At 64.1% G+C, this 15,139-nt stretch overlaps 7 protein-coding genes across 7 annotated transcripts in view; 5 read left to right on the top strand and 2 right to left on the bottom strand.

Annotated features, from left to right (window-relative positions):
• F751_6917 (Plasma membrane ATPase) overlaps positions 1–827 on the top strand; it is a gene marked incomplete at both ends in the record, with an annotated part of 4,131 nt that extends 3,304 nt beyond the window's left edge. The window contains one exon of the mRNA XM_011398525.1: positions 207–827. Coding sequence (XP_011396827.1) covers positions 207–827 — 621 coding nt within the window. The remainder of the gene's footprint in view (positions 1–206) is intronic.
• Positions 828–1,499: 672 nt separating this feature from the next.
• F751_6916 (hypothetical protein) lies at positions 1,500–1,931 on the top strand (the record flags this gene model as incomplete). Its single annotated transcript, XM_011398524.1, has 2 exons — positions 1,500–1,599; positions 1,753–1,931. 2 exons carry the CDS (start codon positions 1,500–1,502, stop codon positions 1,929–1,931), a joined length of 279 nt encoding a protein of 92 aa, XP_011396826.1.
• Positions 1,932–2,092: 161 nt separating this feature from the next.
• F751_6915 (SET domain-containing protein 4) lies at positions 2,093–4,231 on the bottom strand (the record flags this gene model as incomplete). Its single annotated transcript, XM_011398523.1, has 8 exons — positions 2,093–2,317; positions 2,432–2,503; positions 2,631–2,666; positions 2,787–2,876; positions 3,003–3,143; positions 3,272–3,493; positions 3,668–3,827; positions 4,155–4,231. The coding sequence occupies 8 exons, from the start codon at positions 4,229–4,231 to the stop codon at positions 2,093–2,095; spliced, it is 1,023 nt and encodes a 340-aa protein (XP_011396825.1).
• A 620-nt stretch (positions 4,232–4,851) lies between these two features.
• F751_6914 (UBA and UBX domain-containing protein) lies at positions 4,852–6,662 on the top strand (the record flags this gene model as incomplete). Its single annotated transcript, XM_011398522.1, has 4 exons — positions 4,852–5,150; positions 5,337–5,602; positions 5,868–5,971; positions 6,237–6,662. 4 exons carry the CDS (start codon positions 4,852–4,854, stop codon positions 6,660–6,662), a joined length of 1,095 nt encoding a protein of 364 aa, XP_011396824.1.
• A 375-nt stretch (positions 6,663–7,037) lies between these two features.
• F751_6913 (Dolichyl-diphosphooligosaccharide-protein glycosyltransferase 48 kDa subunit) lies at positions 7,038–9,292 on the top strand (the record flags this gene model as incomplete). The annotated part of the gene is made up of 6 exons (XM_011398521.1): positions 7,038–7,269; positions 7,405–7,664; positions 7,858–8,022; positions 8,231–8,325; positions 8,493–8,922; positions 9,212–9,292. The coding sequence occupies 6 exons, from the start codon at positions 7,038–7,040 to the stop codon at positions 9,290–9,292; spliced, it is 1,263 nt and encodes a 420-aa protein (XP_011396823.1).
• A 434-nt stretch (positions 9,293–9,726) lies between these two features.
• F751_6912 (hypothetical protein) lies at positions 9,727–11,390 on the top strand (the record flags this gene model as incomplete). Its single annotated transcript, XM_011398520.1, has 7 exons — positions 9,727–9,891; positions 10,001–10,064; positions 10,221–10,356; positions 10,547–10,700; positions 10,887–10,973; positions 11,089–11,153; positions 11,282–11,390. 7 exons carry the CDS (start codon positions 9,727–9,729, stop codon positions 11,388–11,390), a joined length of 780 nt encoding a protein of 259 aa, XP_011396822.1.
• Positions 11,391–11,552: 162 nt separating this feature from the next.
• On the bottom strand, positions 11,553–14,314 carry F751_6911 (Aspartyl aminopeptidase; the record flags this gene model as incomplete). Its single annotated transcript, XM_011398519.1, has 8 exons — positions 11,553–11,663; positions 11,868–12,024; positions 12,221–12,359; positions 12,644–12,922; positions 13,141–13,294; positions 13,443–13,565; positions 13,729–13,897; positions 14,037–14,314. 8 exons carry the CDS (start codon positions 14,312–14,314, stop codon positions 11,553–11,555), a joined length of 1,410 nt encoding a protein of 469 aa, XP_011396821.1.
• Positions 14,315–15,139: the final 825 nt, after the last annotated feature.

Here is a 15,139-nt window from a genome sequence, read left to right as displayed (position 1 = left end):
GGGGGGGCACTCGCGTCTTCTCACAGGGGGATCTTGTGTGACAATCCCAGGCCCTTGTGTGCGAGTGTCGTCCTTGCCAGCCCAGCACGATGAGGGCCCCATGAGAGTTCCCTCTCTCATATCCCCACGTGCCCCCCGCCCCTCCCTCAACACACACACACACACACTCTAGCAACCGCCCCCCCCTCCACCTCTCCTTCGAACAGGTGTCTGTGTCCGGGCAGGCGCTGGTGTTTGTCGTCCGCTGCGTGGAGTACTCGCTGCTGTCGCGCGCGGGGCTGCTCACGTACGTGGCCTTCTTCGTGGCCCAGGTCGCGTCCACCCTGATCGCCGCCTTTGGGTTCAATGGGTACGAGGAGCCGAGCACCAACCTGGAGGACTGCGTCTTCTGCACCATGTCCTCCGGCAACCACAACCCCTTCTGGAACAAGCGCGCGGTGCCGCTGGAGGGCACCGAGTCCGCCTTCACCGCCTCCGTCATCGGCTGCCTGGGCTACGTCATCGTGGCCTGGATCTGGTCTGCCATTTGGTACATGGGCCTGGACCCCCTCAAGTGGGCCCTGTTCTACGTCCTGAACGAGGAGGGCTTCCGCAACGGCGGCTTCTTCTCCACCTTCTACGGCCAGCGCGGGGAGGCCATGGGCACCTCCGCCGGCGTCGGCATCAACAAGAACTCCATGTCCCGCGTCTCGCTGGCACGCGGCTCCGCACAGCAGCGTGTGTCCATGGGCGGCAAGACCTCGGGCGGCATCCCCGGCGTGGGCGGGTCCATGGTGCCCGGTCCCGCCATGCTCGAGCGCGCCTCCATCGTGCGCGTGCCCAAGTGAGGCCCCGCCACCTTGCCGGCGGGGGGCTGCGGCGCGGCGCGGAGGGGGTGTGGGAGGGAGGCGGGGAGCGGGGTACCATCTTGAGCGGCGGGACGCCTCGAAGGCTGCCTGCCCCCCGGCGGTCCCCTCCGTGCCCCCACCCACCCCCCGCCCTCCTCCAGCAACCTGCCCAGCTCTTCCCCCCCACCCCCCGCCACCTTTCAAACTTTGTGGCAGTGCATCGAGCACCCCACCATGACTCTTCAGCATTTCCTGCTTCCATTCCTTGCCGATGAACAAAGAATAGTCATGCCAGACAATCCCCCCCTCGCTGCTGTCGCATACCCTTGTCAGATGGTACCCCTGCCTGTGCATGGCTGTAGCTCCTTCCCGCTCCGTCACGTCCATGGGCGGAGGGGGGGGGGGGGGGGCGGCGCTGCCATGGCCTTCCCTGTGCGATGTCAACAAGACCTTTTGAGCAAGGGAGCCACAGAGGAGGGTGGGTGGTCCCTGGGCTGGCACGTGCAGCCAGAGCCACAGAAGGGGGCAACAACCCTGCGGCTGCCACGAAATTACGGCCGGGAGATCCTGGGCCACGCATCGGCCCTGGAACTCGACAGACAAATAGGAACTCGAGCATGATTTCTACATGAAGGCCCTGATGATGAGTCGCAAGTAATCACATCACAAGCCATGACCAACACGGATGACATCAAGGCGGCAGACATGTCGGAGGAGCGGGGCAGCGAGCCGGTGAAGGAGGGGGACCATGTTGCCTGGAAGTGGGGTGCAGGTGAGATGGTCTCCAGGGACCCACTCGGAAACATGTGTGGCCTACTGTTTGAGCCATAATACAGTTTATTCATACAATGATCTTTTGGGCGTGGGCATGGCGAGTTTTCACAAAGCCTGTCACATGCATGTCGTGTCCATGATCACCATGCAGGCATGGTGGAGGGCCATGTTGCCGAGACTTCCACCGAGAAGTTGGTGAAGGAGACCAAGCCAGGCACCAACATCACCCGGAACGGCACCGAGGACAACCCAGCGGTGTACATCGAGCGGGAGGGTAACAATGTGGTGAAGAAGCAGAGCGAGCTGTACAAGGTGCATGACGAGAAGTAGATGAAATTATTTAATGGACCACTACCATGTCATGTCATCCTGTGTAATACTGTGCCCAGACGCCTTGCTCCACCAGGGTGTCTCTAAGAACCTGTAAAAGGGTTGAGTTTCCGAGTAACATTGCCATCAGAGTGTGATCAACTGCAAGCTATGCACAGTCCTCACTGCAAAGCACGGTTGAGGGCAGCAATCGCCAGCTCCAAGCACCGAATCTTCTCTGCACGGTACTCAGCAGCCAGCGCAACTCTCTCCGCCGATCCTGAGCTCTGCTTCCCGGCGAGCAGCAGCTGGGCCTTGAGCGCCTCTCCAGCCTGCACGAGGGCCTGCCTGCCGACCTCCCCCATGCCTGAAACTCTTTGGAATGAGCCATCGGGGCCCAGCAAGCCCTGTTGGAGCGGAAAGCGATCTCTACTGGAAACACCATTACCCTTTCCTCGGAATGTCTGGAGGGCCAAATGATGTATGAACCTCTTCCTCCTCTCCACCCCTTCCCGACATACCTGGGCACGGCTCTCGCCGTCGGCTACATCCAGCTGCACCCGCTCATGCCGGTTGTCCTGCTCCACAAATCCCTGCAAGGGCAACGGCAGGGTGTGGACGGCCTCACTCCATGCCGACCTCATTGCACCAACTGGAGGGTGTGTGCAGCCACCTGAGCTCTCCATGACATCATTCTAGCCTCCCCCAGCCCCTGCTCACATAGTACTGCAGCAACGTGTCGTTGCTCTGGAGACCCTGTGGTGCCGGGGGACATGGCGCATGGGAATAGTAATCATGAATGTTGGACCGCAGGGGGCATGTGTGTCCAGCAGGCATGTCCCCCACTTCCTCTACCACCCCAAACCGCCCACGTACATAGGAGATGAAGACCTGCTCCCCTGGCTGGAATGAGGAGCCCGTCGTAAGCTCAAAGCTGTCCCCAAACACGCGGTAGGCAACATCACTCTGTGGTGGGGCAAGGTGATCGTTTCTATGCTGGAACACATGAGCTGGTGCCTGGAGCTTGGGGTCTGGAGCCCACCCGGCAGGAGCACATGGCCCCACAAGGCACCCAGGATCAAACGCCCGCACCTCCACGTGGCTGCTGTGATTGATGGAGTCCACCCCGGGCAGGAGCGCGTACCAGCGCCGGCGCCCCGACAGGAGCACGTCGTACAGCAGGTTGAACAGGGCGGCTGCGATGGCGGCGTTCAGCGCGCTCTCGAGCGGGACCTGTGCATTGAAGGGGGCAGACACCAGAGCGCAGCTGAATCCGCCCAGACGTTCCTCGCCTGGCATGAGATGTAAGAAGGCAGCCGCTCGTCGATATCCCCTCCCTCGCCCCCCCTCCCCTTACTCACATGCGCCCAGACGACATAGGCAGCTCCCAGCGTGCACAGCGCGGCCCCTGACGCGAGCCGCTGCTGGATGGGCGGCCCGGGGTGGGGGCCACTGAAGGCCCTGGATCGGACGCACTGCAGCGCCCAGAGGAATGTCTGCTTGTCAGGGGCGGGGGAGGGGCCACAGTAGGCCTCCGAGAAGGCCGTGTACAGGTCTGCCCACTCCCTCCGCTGCTGCTTGATCTGCATGGGGGTGGTTTGAGCGGCAGCGGGCGCGTGATGGGAAGCGTCGGGGCACTCCAATGTGTGCTGCAGGTGCACCGATGATGTTGGGGCTGCAGGATCATACATGGAAGTGTAGACCGACCTGGGAAGCAGGTGATGCCACCCTCACCGCACAGACCATGGAGCAAGCACCTTTTCTTGCATTGGTGGGTTGGCCAGCAAGTCCAGCTCAGAGTCAGTCCACAGGACAGGGGTGTCCAGAGTCTCCGGGAGGAGGCGGAGGTACGCCGTGTGGGTGGGTGGCAGCTGTCCTGACCTCTCCGCGAGGAGGAGCACCCCAGCCTTGGCATACCTGGGGCAGGGGAGGGGCGAGGGCCGGGAGAACTGCAGCCGTGCGTCAGTCGAGCAACGTAGAACAAGCCGAATATCTTACAGAGCCCATCTCCAGTCACAAATATATTCCGGGTACCAGATAACCAGGTCTCGACTTGCCATGGCGCCTGCTTCCAAAAGTCTGGTCGGACAAAGTTGGTGCAGGGACAGCTGTCTTCGGGGAGGATGCGGATTGCAGCTGGTCCCAGCACATTGACGAGCGTGTCGCCGGATTGGATGGGCTGGGTGGCCTGGACGCCCCGCAATCCCTCGAAATCAGCCAGCTGTAGGCCGTTGGCACTCACACCTGGGTGGGAGTGGACACAGGGCGAATGATAGCCGTTCATCGCTCAGGCCTTCCTTTTGACATGAAAATTTGTTCATTACAAGACATTACCTGGATAGGAGAGGCTGGGAGGGCTGGTCGATGGCTCGGTGATGGCAGAGGACCCGATGGTCCCTGATGTGAGGATTGAGCGAGCCGCACGGCGGCCCATCCCCCCATGGCTCAAGTCGCCGCGGAGCGGATGGTTCCTATGCAGCCGTGTGAGGCATCCTAAGGGAGCGCATGAGGTTTCATGCTCGCACCTTGTGCCCACCGATGGAGCGGTGCGAAGAAATCGCAAGCACTGGTGCCCTCCTACCATGACATCCATGAGGCACGCCGACCCGAGGACGTCGCGGCGGCCTAGTTTTCACACCCCTCGACAATGCGGCTGCATAGGTTTTGAATGACACAGGATGAGAGTTGGCCCTCTGTCAGGTCAGCAGTGCGCTGAGTGGATATCGTGCTCCATGGGTCCCAGGAGGATGGGCACGCTACCAACTCCACACCAAGATTCGGGCCCCAGCCAATACTTGGGAAAATAAAATCGACGACGTCGACGTCCGTCCGCGATCCCCGCTCCGAGATACCTGTGTCATCAGAATAAAGTAAACAATACACATACAAAAAGCAAGTAGTTCGACGGGTCTGCCCTGGTCACCGACAGGGCGCGATCAGTATGGCCACGCCGGAGGAGATTCAGCAGTTCATGGCCATCACCTCTTCGGACGAACAGACGGCTAAGAGCCACCTTTCTACAGCTGGAAACGACGTGTTGGCGGCGGTGGAGCAGTACTTCGCACACGCCGCCCTGCTCCAGAAGCGCGAGCAGGAGACGACCCGGCCCCGGGCCTCATCAGGCACCTCTGGAAGCCGGAGCAGCCAGGCCCGCAATGTTCGAAGCCTCAGCGACTACTCGGACCTGGAGGAGGCCGACGAATCTGAACACAATGAGTACTACGCCGGCGGGGAGAAGAGGTAGGGTGGGTTTCCCCATGCTGATCAGCTGGTCCAGCTTGATGTTGGGGATAATATCTTCCCCTGCAGCGCCACTTGCCCAGACTCTGGGATACCCCCTTCAGCATGCTGTCAACCTTTGCGCACGCCCCCGCCCCCCCCCCCCCCCCCGTTTAAACCCCCTTCCCACATCTGCCACACCTACAGTGGCCAGGTGGTTCGAGGGGCGCCGAAGCCCGGCGCCAGGGACGTGGACGACGTGGAAGGGGTTTTCGAGGCCGCGCAAGCCGCGGGCGCGCGCCAGGGCACCGCCAGCGACATGCCCGCGGTCCAGGGCCGCCCCCGCTTCGCCGGCCTGGGGCGCACGCTGGCTGGCGGGGTTGCTGGGCCCAGCACCTCGCAGGGAGGGGCCCTGGCCGTGAGGACGGTGGCCATCTACTTTTACCGCAACGGCTACTTCCGAGTGGATGACGGTGGGTAGAGGGGGAGAAGGCTGAGAGGATTCTTGGGGTACTGGCGCAGCTGGGGGTGTTGCAGCACCCCGGCAGGGGTGGTCCTGTCCCGGCAGCCCAGGTCACGAGGGAGGGCTGACCCTTGGCCGCCTTCCTTTCTTCCGCCCCCATGGTCCGGGCATGCCCCGTCGGTGTGCCTGCCCAGGAAAGGACCTGCTGGCGCTTTAGAAGCCAAGGGAACTCCTCCCTCACAGCACACCCTCTCCCCCACCGTGCCTGCCTTCAGGGGAGGGCCGGGCCATGGCCGACCCGGCCAACGCCGACTTCATGCAGGCCATCATGCGGGGTCAATGCCCCGCTGAGCTGGAGCCTGCTGATCCTAGTCAGCCTGTGAGTGTGGCTAGGTCGGGCAGAGGATGAAGGGCTGGGGTTGGTGGGGAGCGCTTTGGGCGTATGAGGATCTTGGGGGAGGACCAGCGCGCTTGGTGGCCGTGCAGCACCACGATCTCCCATCGCAGCATCCAGGAAGCGTCAGGGGGCGGACCCTGAGGCCGCCGCCGTGCCAAGCCTGGGGCACCCTGGGCCACCCCTGCGCGCGCAGCCCACTGTCCCCACGCCATTCATTGCACCTGTGCTGCACACCCCACCACCCCAGGTGAACGTCAACCTGCTGAGGAAGGACGAGGACTGGGTGGAGGCAGAAGCGACCCAAGGTCGAGCCTTCACCGGCCAGGCCAACCGGCTGGGGGGCGAGACCGCCCCCGACCCCGCCCCCGTCGCCGCCGCTGCGCCCGCGCCCAGCCAGCCCGCGCCGGGCGGGGGGGCTTGGGAGGGCCCCGACGCTAGCGCGCCCACGACCTCCATCCAGCTGCGCCTGAGCGACGGCGGGCGGCTGGTGGCCAAGTTCAACCTGACCCACACCGTGGGCGACATCAAGCGCTTCCTGCGCACGGCCCGGCCGGACCTGGGGCCCGGCCTGCAGCTGGCCACCGCCTTCCCGGCGGCCAGGCTGGAGGACGACGGTTTGAGCATCGAGCAAGCGGGGCTGGCCAACGCCGTGGTCATCCAGAAGGCCGCCTGAGGGAAGCCGGGGCCGCACGAATACATCTTCTTGTTTGTTACTTGTGGGTGTACCACCTCCTGGGGGGCATGGCCTGATGCGAGTGCAACTTCTTGTTGGCACGAGTTGACGGGTGGCAGGGGAGAGGGGAGGGTGTGAGGGAGCGGCAGGCCCCACGGCAGCGGTACCAAGGGGCGTACTGGGCCATCCCCATCCCGACGCCGCAACGCATCGCACACTCTCTCAGTTGCAGGATCTCATTTCCCAAAAGGCTTTCCCAGTAAATTCGGGTGCCCGATCGCCGGTGCGGGCTGATCAGACACGGCCGTGATCAGGTGCCGGCAGGGTACTCGTCTGCGCCCCAGGCGCCCGAGGGCGATGGCTAGGCCACTGATCATGCCTCTGATGCTGTTGGCATGCTGCGTGCTCGCGACCTCGGCCTCCCAGAGCAGGGTGCTGGTCCTGATGGACGAGCCGAGCTTGGCCGAGACGCACTCCCGTTTCCTGGGGGGTCTGCGCGCGCAGGGCCACGACCTGGACGTGCAGCCTATCGATGCCGCCAGCCTGCGCCTGGTCCGATGGGGAGACTGGATCTACGACAAGCTGGTCATCCTAGGGGGCAGGAAGGGTGAGGAGTGAGGGGGTCCGGGGGTTCGGTGGGTCCATTGGCCCACCGTGTCTGGGGGCATGGATTCCCCACCCATCAACAATCTGCATGTGCATGCCCTTGACCCGCACCACCCCCGCCCTGCCACCCCCGCAGGCCTGGGTGGGGCGCTGGACGTCGCCCTGGTCCTCCAGTTCTTCGACGCTGGGCACGACGTGATCCTGGCCCTGGACCCGGCGGCAGGCCCGGAGCTGCGGGAGCTGGCCTCGGAGCTGGGGGTGGACGTGGACGCGGCCGAGGCGCGCGTGCTGGACCACTCTGCGTACGACGGCGCCCTGGCCGCGACGGCACACGACGTTGTGCACGCTGACGTCAGCGTGGGCCTGAACCGCCACGTTTTCCCCGCCGGCATCCACGTGAGAATTTGAAGGGGATGAGGGTTGACGCTCGACAGTGCTGCCTTGCCTGTATGTTTGTGGTCGGCGGGACAGAGGGCCTCCTCCCATGTCTCTTTAATCCAGCCTGCCCTGAGTCTGCATGCCGGCCGCCAGGCAAACCTGTGCGCCAAACCTAGACCCCGGTGCTGAACCCCAACCCCCAAATCTCCAGGGCCCCGTCCTGTTCTCCGGCGCCGGCCTCTCCGTCTCCCCGGAGAGCAGCACGGCCTTTGTGGCCCTGAATGCGGGACCCACCGCCTACGGCGGCGAGCCGGGGAAGGCCGTGACCGTCGCCCGCCTGGCCGGGCGGGGGGTCGGTCTCGTGGCCCTCATCCAGGTGGGGGGCATTCTGGTGGTCGAGTGGGGACCTCATGGCGACAGGGGAAGAGAAAATGTGTGGAGAAGTTGGTGGAGGCGCCGAGAGGCAGGCTCGTGACGTGGTGCATGCCCGGAGTGCGATGACCAGAGGGCCGCGAAGAGCTCTTCGTGCGGGTGCATGATTTCCAGCGCACCCCAACCCAGCTCACCCTCCTTCCCGCGGCCAGGCCCGCAACAACGCCCGCGCCGCGGTGACGGCCTCCCTGGACTTGCTCTCCGACGCCTTCTTCAGCGCGCAGGCCATCAGCCCAGAGGGGAAGAGGTGCGCGTCGAGCAAGCGCCGGCTGGATTTGCCCAGAGGTCTGGCCAGCCTCCATCCAAGTGTGTCTCCCTTCGCTGCCTCTCGCGCTTCAATCGCCATGCCTGGTGCACGACCTGCGCCTCAATCCTCAGCTCCCCCCACACCCCCTCCCTCACGATCCCACACAGCCTGGGCTCCAGCGCCAACGAGGCGGCGGTGGATGCCCTGGCGCGCTGGGCGCTGAGTCAGCGTGGCGTGCTGATCGTGCGCTCCGTCAGCCACCGCGTGGTGGGGGGCGAGGTGGAGCCCGAGCGCTACCGCGTGAAGGACGAGGTGGAGTTCTCGGTGCGCATCGACCGCTTGACCGACGGCGAGGTGGCGCCCTACGCCGCGGAGGACGTGCAGGTGGAGCTGACCATGCTGGACCCCCACGTGCGCGCCACGCTGACGCACGACGGCGCCGGCACCTTCTCCGCGCGCGTGACCGCACCCGACGCCTACGGCGTCTTCAAGTGGGTGCTCAGCTACCGGCGTCGGGGGCTGACGGGGCTGGAGCTGAGCCGGACGGTGCCCATCCGGCCCTTCGCCCACGACGAGTACGAACGCTTCATCTTCCAGGTGGGGAACGGTGATTCGTTTCCAGTTTCTGTTGGGGGATGGGAACGGGAGCTTTCCTCCGGAGAGGGAGGTGGATGGAGAGTGAGCGTGCCTGAAGGGGGCACAGTGCAAACCCTCCACTCATCGCACTGGGGTGAGCCAACTGGACCCTCGGAGTCCTGGTGGAGGGATGGGACGACGAGGCTGCCAGGGTTGCCAGCGCGCGTTCCTGCAAGCCTGGCGGGGTGAAGCATGTCGGCAAGGCACACAGCAAAAGCGACAACCCTCTTCCCACAACATACCCGCCCAGGCGTACCCATACTATGGCAGCATCTTCAGCCTTATGGCAGCGTTCCTGGCGACAGGGGCGGCCTTCCTGTACACAAAGTGATGGAGGCGTGGATGTGAAGCACCACTGCGTCATGAAAGAGGGAGTGGGGGTCAAGGGTGGTAAAGGACAGGTGCAGCCATGCCAGCCGTGCTTGACTGACTCTTCAACGCAGGCAGCAGTCAAGATTATTTTCGCAAAATGCGTCGGCTTCCTGCACGAGGCTCGAGAACCGACAGGTGCCATCTTTGGATCAAGCTTACCACCTCAACATCTGGTGGTCCGTTTGGCCGGCCAGGGTGGGTCAAACCCCCCTCCGAATCAGCGGAGATCGGGACCCTGCCGCGCGCGCCCGGCCAAGCTATCCCCAGGCCACGCGAGGCACCTGCCTGCATGCATTTTGGAACAGGGGCGATCAGGTGCACTCCTTTTCCATCGCATCACTTCCGCGTGTATTCTTCGGTATCGAGTTGTGGAGGAGTCGGCCCTCTCCGCAGATGTCGGTGCTTCAGCTGCCCGAGACCGGGCCACTGGCCTTCTTGAAGGGTCACAAGCTGGGCCTGGGCACGCCCGCATTCATCAAGGCACACTTTGATGCCTGGACGGCAACGCAAGCGATCTGGGTGGATGTCGTGTCGGCCACCAGCTTTGGCGGAGTGCAGGTGGGGTCAGGAGATGGGAGGGCCCAGGGGGGAAACACCTGCCAAATGATACTTGAATGGCGCCCAGCTTTGCTTCATAGCCACCATGATGTCCTTGTCTCGTGCGCAGGGATCCTTGCTTGGAGCGCTGATGGGCAGCATGTCTCAGATGACGGCCTCGGCGCCAGGGGCAGGTGGGGCTGGGTGGGGGCAATACAAAGGGGACAGCGTCAGCGGCCTGCACTGACAGACTGATGGTGCCTTGTTAAAAGCGGGGTTACTAACTATTTGCCCTGGTTCCTGCACCAAGCGTGTCACCACAACCCCCGTTCAATGCACATCCCTTGCAGCCGGCAACCCCGCTCAGCTCATGAGCCTTGGGACCCCATTCCAGCAAGCCAGGAATTTTGCCGTGATGACCGGGGTCAACGCCGGCATCAGCACGCTCATGCGGCGTGTCAGGGGTGTGGAGGACGTTCAGAACGCGTGAGTTGCATGCTGAGGGCAAGGTGTGTGCATGGAGGGGGCAGGGTCGCGTGCTGTCTTTGTCATGCCAGCAGACCTCACCTAGCACGATGGTCGGGGCTGCGGGTCCGGCCATGCCATGTTTCCTATGTATGCATGGCGTGCGTACAGCCCTAACCCTCGCCTACCCCCTTGCTCCCACCCCTCCCAGGCTCGTCTCCGCCTTTGGATCTGGGGTGTGCTTCTCCCTTGTGAGCGGCATGGGCAAGCCCGGCGCTCAACCAGGGAGTGGCACGGCCAACCCACTGATGGCGGCGTTCTCTGCAGGCGTGGTGTTCGCCCTGTTCCAGGGGGCATTTTACAAGGTACCGTGGCGGGTCTGATGCCTGCTGGAGGTTGAGGAGATGCCGAAGATGGCGTGATGACAGCAGTGTGGGATTTTGGGCACCAGATTCTGCTGCCCAAGCCCTTGGAGGGGCTCTGGCCAAGTCGGCCCGGCCGGTGCGTGCTTGCGCTGTACCCACATGCTCTCCTCCTTCCCATGTGCGCAGCTGGGTGAGCGATTTGCGGGAGGCTCCCGCGCCGTCGATGACGACTATGTGAAGGTCAAGGCGATGCTCGACACGCTGGGCATGTCGGTGAGGGGGCTGGCCAGATGGCTCGGCCACCCAGGGCTCGGAGGGGGGAGGCTGCACATGGCGCGGCGCCCAGGCCGGCTCCTCAGCCCCAGTGTCCCCGCTCACGCCTCCACAGAAGTACGAGCGGAACTTCAAGAAGGGGCTGCTGGAGGACAGGACCATCGGCCTCTGGGACTCCAGGTATGCGACAGGGTTCCTGTCCATCCGGGCTGCCAGGCGGGGCAACGTGGCCGAGGTGTGCTGGCTAGAGTCTCAGGTGGCGATTGTTCTCATCCACTCTCCATTCCCCCTTTCTTCGTGCCACGCAGCTCCCTGGCGGAGGTGCGCGTGCCGCCCGGGCCGCGCCTGCTGATCCTCGACCACGTGGATCAGTACCGGCACCTGCTGAAGCCGGCTGGGCCCCTGCCCCGGGGCTGACCCAGGATCACTGCTGCCCCTTGGGCGGGCCTCGTCCAAACCCCCTCCTCCCAGCTCAACTCCCTTGTGTCCCAGCCGGCCTCGGCTGGCCGGTCTCACATGCGTGCACGCTTGTCAGAACCCAGGCCACTGGCCCATGGATTGGAGTGCAGGCAGTGGTAATCATGCCGGGCCTGCGTTGGCACCCTCGAGTGCGGCGTCCAGGGCGCTGACGGTCTGGTAGAAAGCAAGGAAAGCCCTGTAGCCGTGTCCCACGTCGGCGACGGCGCACATCTGTGGCGCCAGGAAGAAGGGGCGGCGAGGTATCTGAGCGCGCAGAGATGGTCGGACGCGGGCATGGGGGGCCGATGCAGGTCCGGCGCGACGGCACACAGAGAGGAGTACTTTCCACAGTCCCCACACCAGCCATTGCCTCTCGACCAGGCACCACTCACCCCCCTCGCCTCCCATGCTTGCCCAGACTCCGTCCAAACCCACCTCCCGGATGGAGTGCATGGACAGCTGGGGCAGGCCCACGTCCACCGTCCTGAGTCCCAGCCCCGAGGCCAGGATGGGGCCGATGGTGGACCCGCACCCCATGTCGCTCCTCACAGCAAAGTCGGCCGTCGGCACGCCGGCCTGGCGGCAAACCTCCCTGTGCAGAGTTGGTGATTGTGGGAAGGGGGACTGGATGTGGGGGACCTCCAGCACCACAGCACACCCTAGCCCAGTCACAACCATGCTTCATGGGACTCCACCAGCCCTGACCCCTCTCCTGGCCTATGCACTGCGACGCTGCCCTCCCCAAGGATGGTTCAAAGCGATCAAGCCCTCCGCACCCCCGGTCCCACCTGAAGAGGGTGGCCGACACGGCGGTGGTCGCATAGCGCTGGTTGGCGTTGTGCTTCAGGACAATGCCATCGCCCAGGCGCGGCGCGTGCGCTGCGTCGTGCCGGTCTGGGTAGTTTGGGTGCAGCGCATGCGCCATGTCTTGGGGGGGAGGGGTTGAAGAAAGGAGGTGCTTTGGGGAAATGGGAAGTTGAACGTGACCAAAGGCTGACAATGCCGTCAGACCTGCAGGAGCTTGGCTTACGAATCCCGATTGGTGGGACAGGGCCTGCAACCGAGCAAAAACCCTTGCCTGCCCCGCTCTCAAGTTCTTTCCCCCACACCAAGACATTCCAAGATACCCTTGCTGGCTCAGTCCCCTCCAGCCATGATGAACTGCTCCACCCTACACCTCCCCTCCCGCATGCATGCCCCAAGCGCCGCACCCGCCGAGAGGAGGAAGGAGGCCTGCAGGGCGCGCTGCACCGCCCCCTCTGCGCCCCCACCCAGCACCGCCGCCACGCGTGCGATGGTGTCCTGCAGCACCGGGCCCGCGGCACCCTGGGCCGAGGCCGACCCCACCTCCTCGTTGTCAAACAGCGCCAGCACTCGGACCCCCGCCTCGCTCGCCAGGCTGACGTCGCTGTCCAGCAGCGCCCGCAGGCCCAGGTACGAGCTGCACAGGTTGTCGAGCCGGCCCACGAACACAAACGCACCCTCCGCGCCTGGGGCACAGAGGCACGGCGTGGGTGGGATGGCGGGAGCGAAGTAAGGGACGCTAGAGTTCAGGGGCTGAGGAGGCTCCAGGAATGTTTATGAAACGCGCCCACACTGCAGTTCTAGCCACTTACACCTTTCTCGAGTTGCGCCTCCCAGAGTGCTGCGAGATCCCACGACCACAGCCAGCATGAACAAACCCACATCCCACTGCCGCCCGACGCACCCCCGATCACGCCAGCCTGCGTGTCGATCACGTTGAGGTCAAAGTCGACGATGTCTTCTGGCCTCACACCCAGCTCCTTGGCTAGGATGTGGAGCAGCCAGGGGTGGTGCCGACCCTCTGACACTGCGGGGCCCTCGCTGTCTTGCAGGGCAGCCTGGCATGGCCAGAGGGGGGGGGCAAGTGGGTACTCACTGTCAGGCAGGCGACGTTGAGTCCTGCGTCATGCGGTTGCCCCAGGCACCCCGTCTCCACCACAGTCGGCTGCTCGCCCCTTCCTGCTCCTCACACAGATCCCTGCTCACCTGGAGGGCCAGGAGTGGCGTGCACTCTGTCTGCTTGTTGGGGTTGAAGCCTGTGGAGTTGATATCCCGTTGGAGGTGGATGGCCAGCATGGGGATGCGGAGTATGGGCTCGGGCACCTTCACCTGCAGGGACCCAGAGGTATTCGAGGCTTCAACTCAGTCAGTGTAGAGCCGCTCGACAGCCCTTGGGCTGGGGCATGCCGGCGTCGAGTGCTGGGGACGCGAATCCCCGGCTGGCACTGATGGGGGACTGAGAGCGAAATCCCAAGTTACAAGCCCGCCTCACGAGCTTATGCTGCATGGACCCCTCCTCTGTCCTGATCAGCACGCGGCCCGCCACTGAGAGGTCCCGGTCGAACCAGGTGTGCTGGAGCAGGCCGCCATACGGCTCCACATTCACCATGGCATAGCCGCTCTTGGTGCACTTGGACACCGGCTTCAGCTTGAAGCAGGGGCTGCAGCAGGCGAAAGCGTTTGCATGTGTGGGGGAGGGAAGGTGTAGGGTGCAAGTCACCAGCGCTCTGTGCTTGGTCCTCCCACCACAACTGCAATCCCTCTCAACCTCCTCAAGCTGCTCCTCTGACGCCAGCCCACCTGTCAGTGTGGGCCCCTAGGATGTAGAAGCCGTTGCCCGGCTCGTACCGGGCTCCCACCGCAAAGGCCACGAGCGTGGAGTCGTTGCGAGTGAAATAATACCTCCCACCAGGCCTCAGACCGTCCCAGCTTTGCCTCTCGCTGAGGCGCATGTACCCTGCGGCATCCAGCCTGGCCTTTGCTTGCTCGACGGCATGGAATTGGGTGTCGCTGTCATTGATGTACTCCAGTAGGTCGTCGGCAAGCTTGTCGTCCCGAGGACTCCGTGCCGAGGCCATGGCCCCGATGGACCAAAGCTCCCACGATCCCGAGCACAAACGATCCAGGGAGACAGCGTTCACGATCTCCAAGAATCGATGATGAATCAGGGATTTCGATCACCAAGTTCTTGACTGGATCGAGGGTTTCGGTGGTCATGTCCCGCACGGCCGCAGCTCACGCCCCTGCACCCATCCTTGAGCCATGCATGCAGTCGTCCCAGCCCACCCTTCGCCTACGACATGGCTGACGAGGGTGAGAGCACCTCGGCATGCTCCACAACCAGTACAACAGCAGCATATACATTACAGGCAGGGGTAGGGCGTCATGCATCACCCGCGCATCAGTATCGGGCGACATTCAAGCTCAAGCGTGGGTGGTCTCAGTGTGCCGTCGCGGCCACTGCCACGGGAGGCGTGCTGACGGGCACGCCGGCGGTGGGCGCCGGCGGGGGCGGCGACGTGGCCGCCGCCGCGGCCGCCGCCGCCACCGCTGCCGCCGCCGCCCGCCGGGCGCCCTTGGTCATCTTGATGTGCAGCAGCGACTCCACATGGTTGCGGCAGATGGGGCACTTGCTCGTCTGCTTGCGCAGCTCCTGCGCGCACTCATGGCACATGCACCTGTTTTGGATGTGAGGGGGATGGAGGAGTTAAAGGCGGGGGCCCCCCTGGCTAAGGCGTGGATGGAGGATCAGGAAGTAGAGTCTGGAGTGATGACCAGGAACTTCAAGAGCTCATGCCGATTCACATGTGGCACATGCGCGGCAGCGGACCCACATGCCACTCAAGTCATTCACGCAAGGGCCCCCCACCCCCCCGAACCCCATTCCTCCTCCCTCCCCCCCC

The sequence above is a fragment of the Auxenochlorella protothecoides genome (genome assembly GCF_000733215.1).
Source record: "Auxenochlorella protothecoides strain 0710 unplaced genomic scaffold scaffold97, whole genome shotgun sequence".
Taxonomy (NCBI): domain Eukaryota; kingdom Viridiplantae; phylum Chlorophyta; class Trebouxiophyceae; order Chlorellales; family Chlorellaceae; genus Auxenochlorella; species Auxenochlorella protothecoides.
Note: the sequence above shows the minus strand (reverse complement) of the source record. Positions and strands in the feature narration are given on the sequence as shown.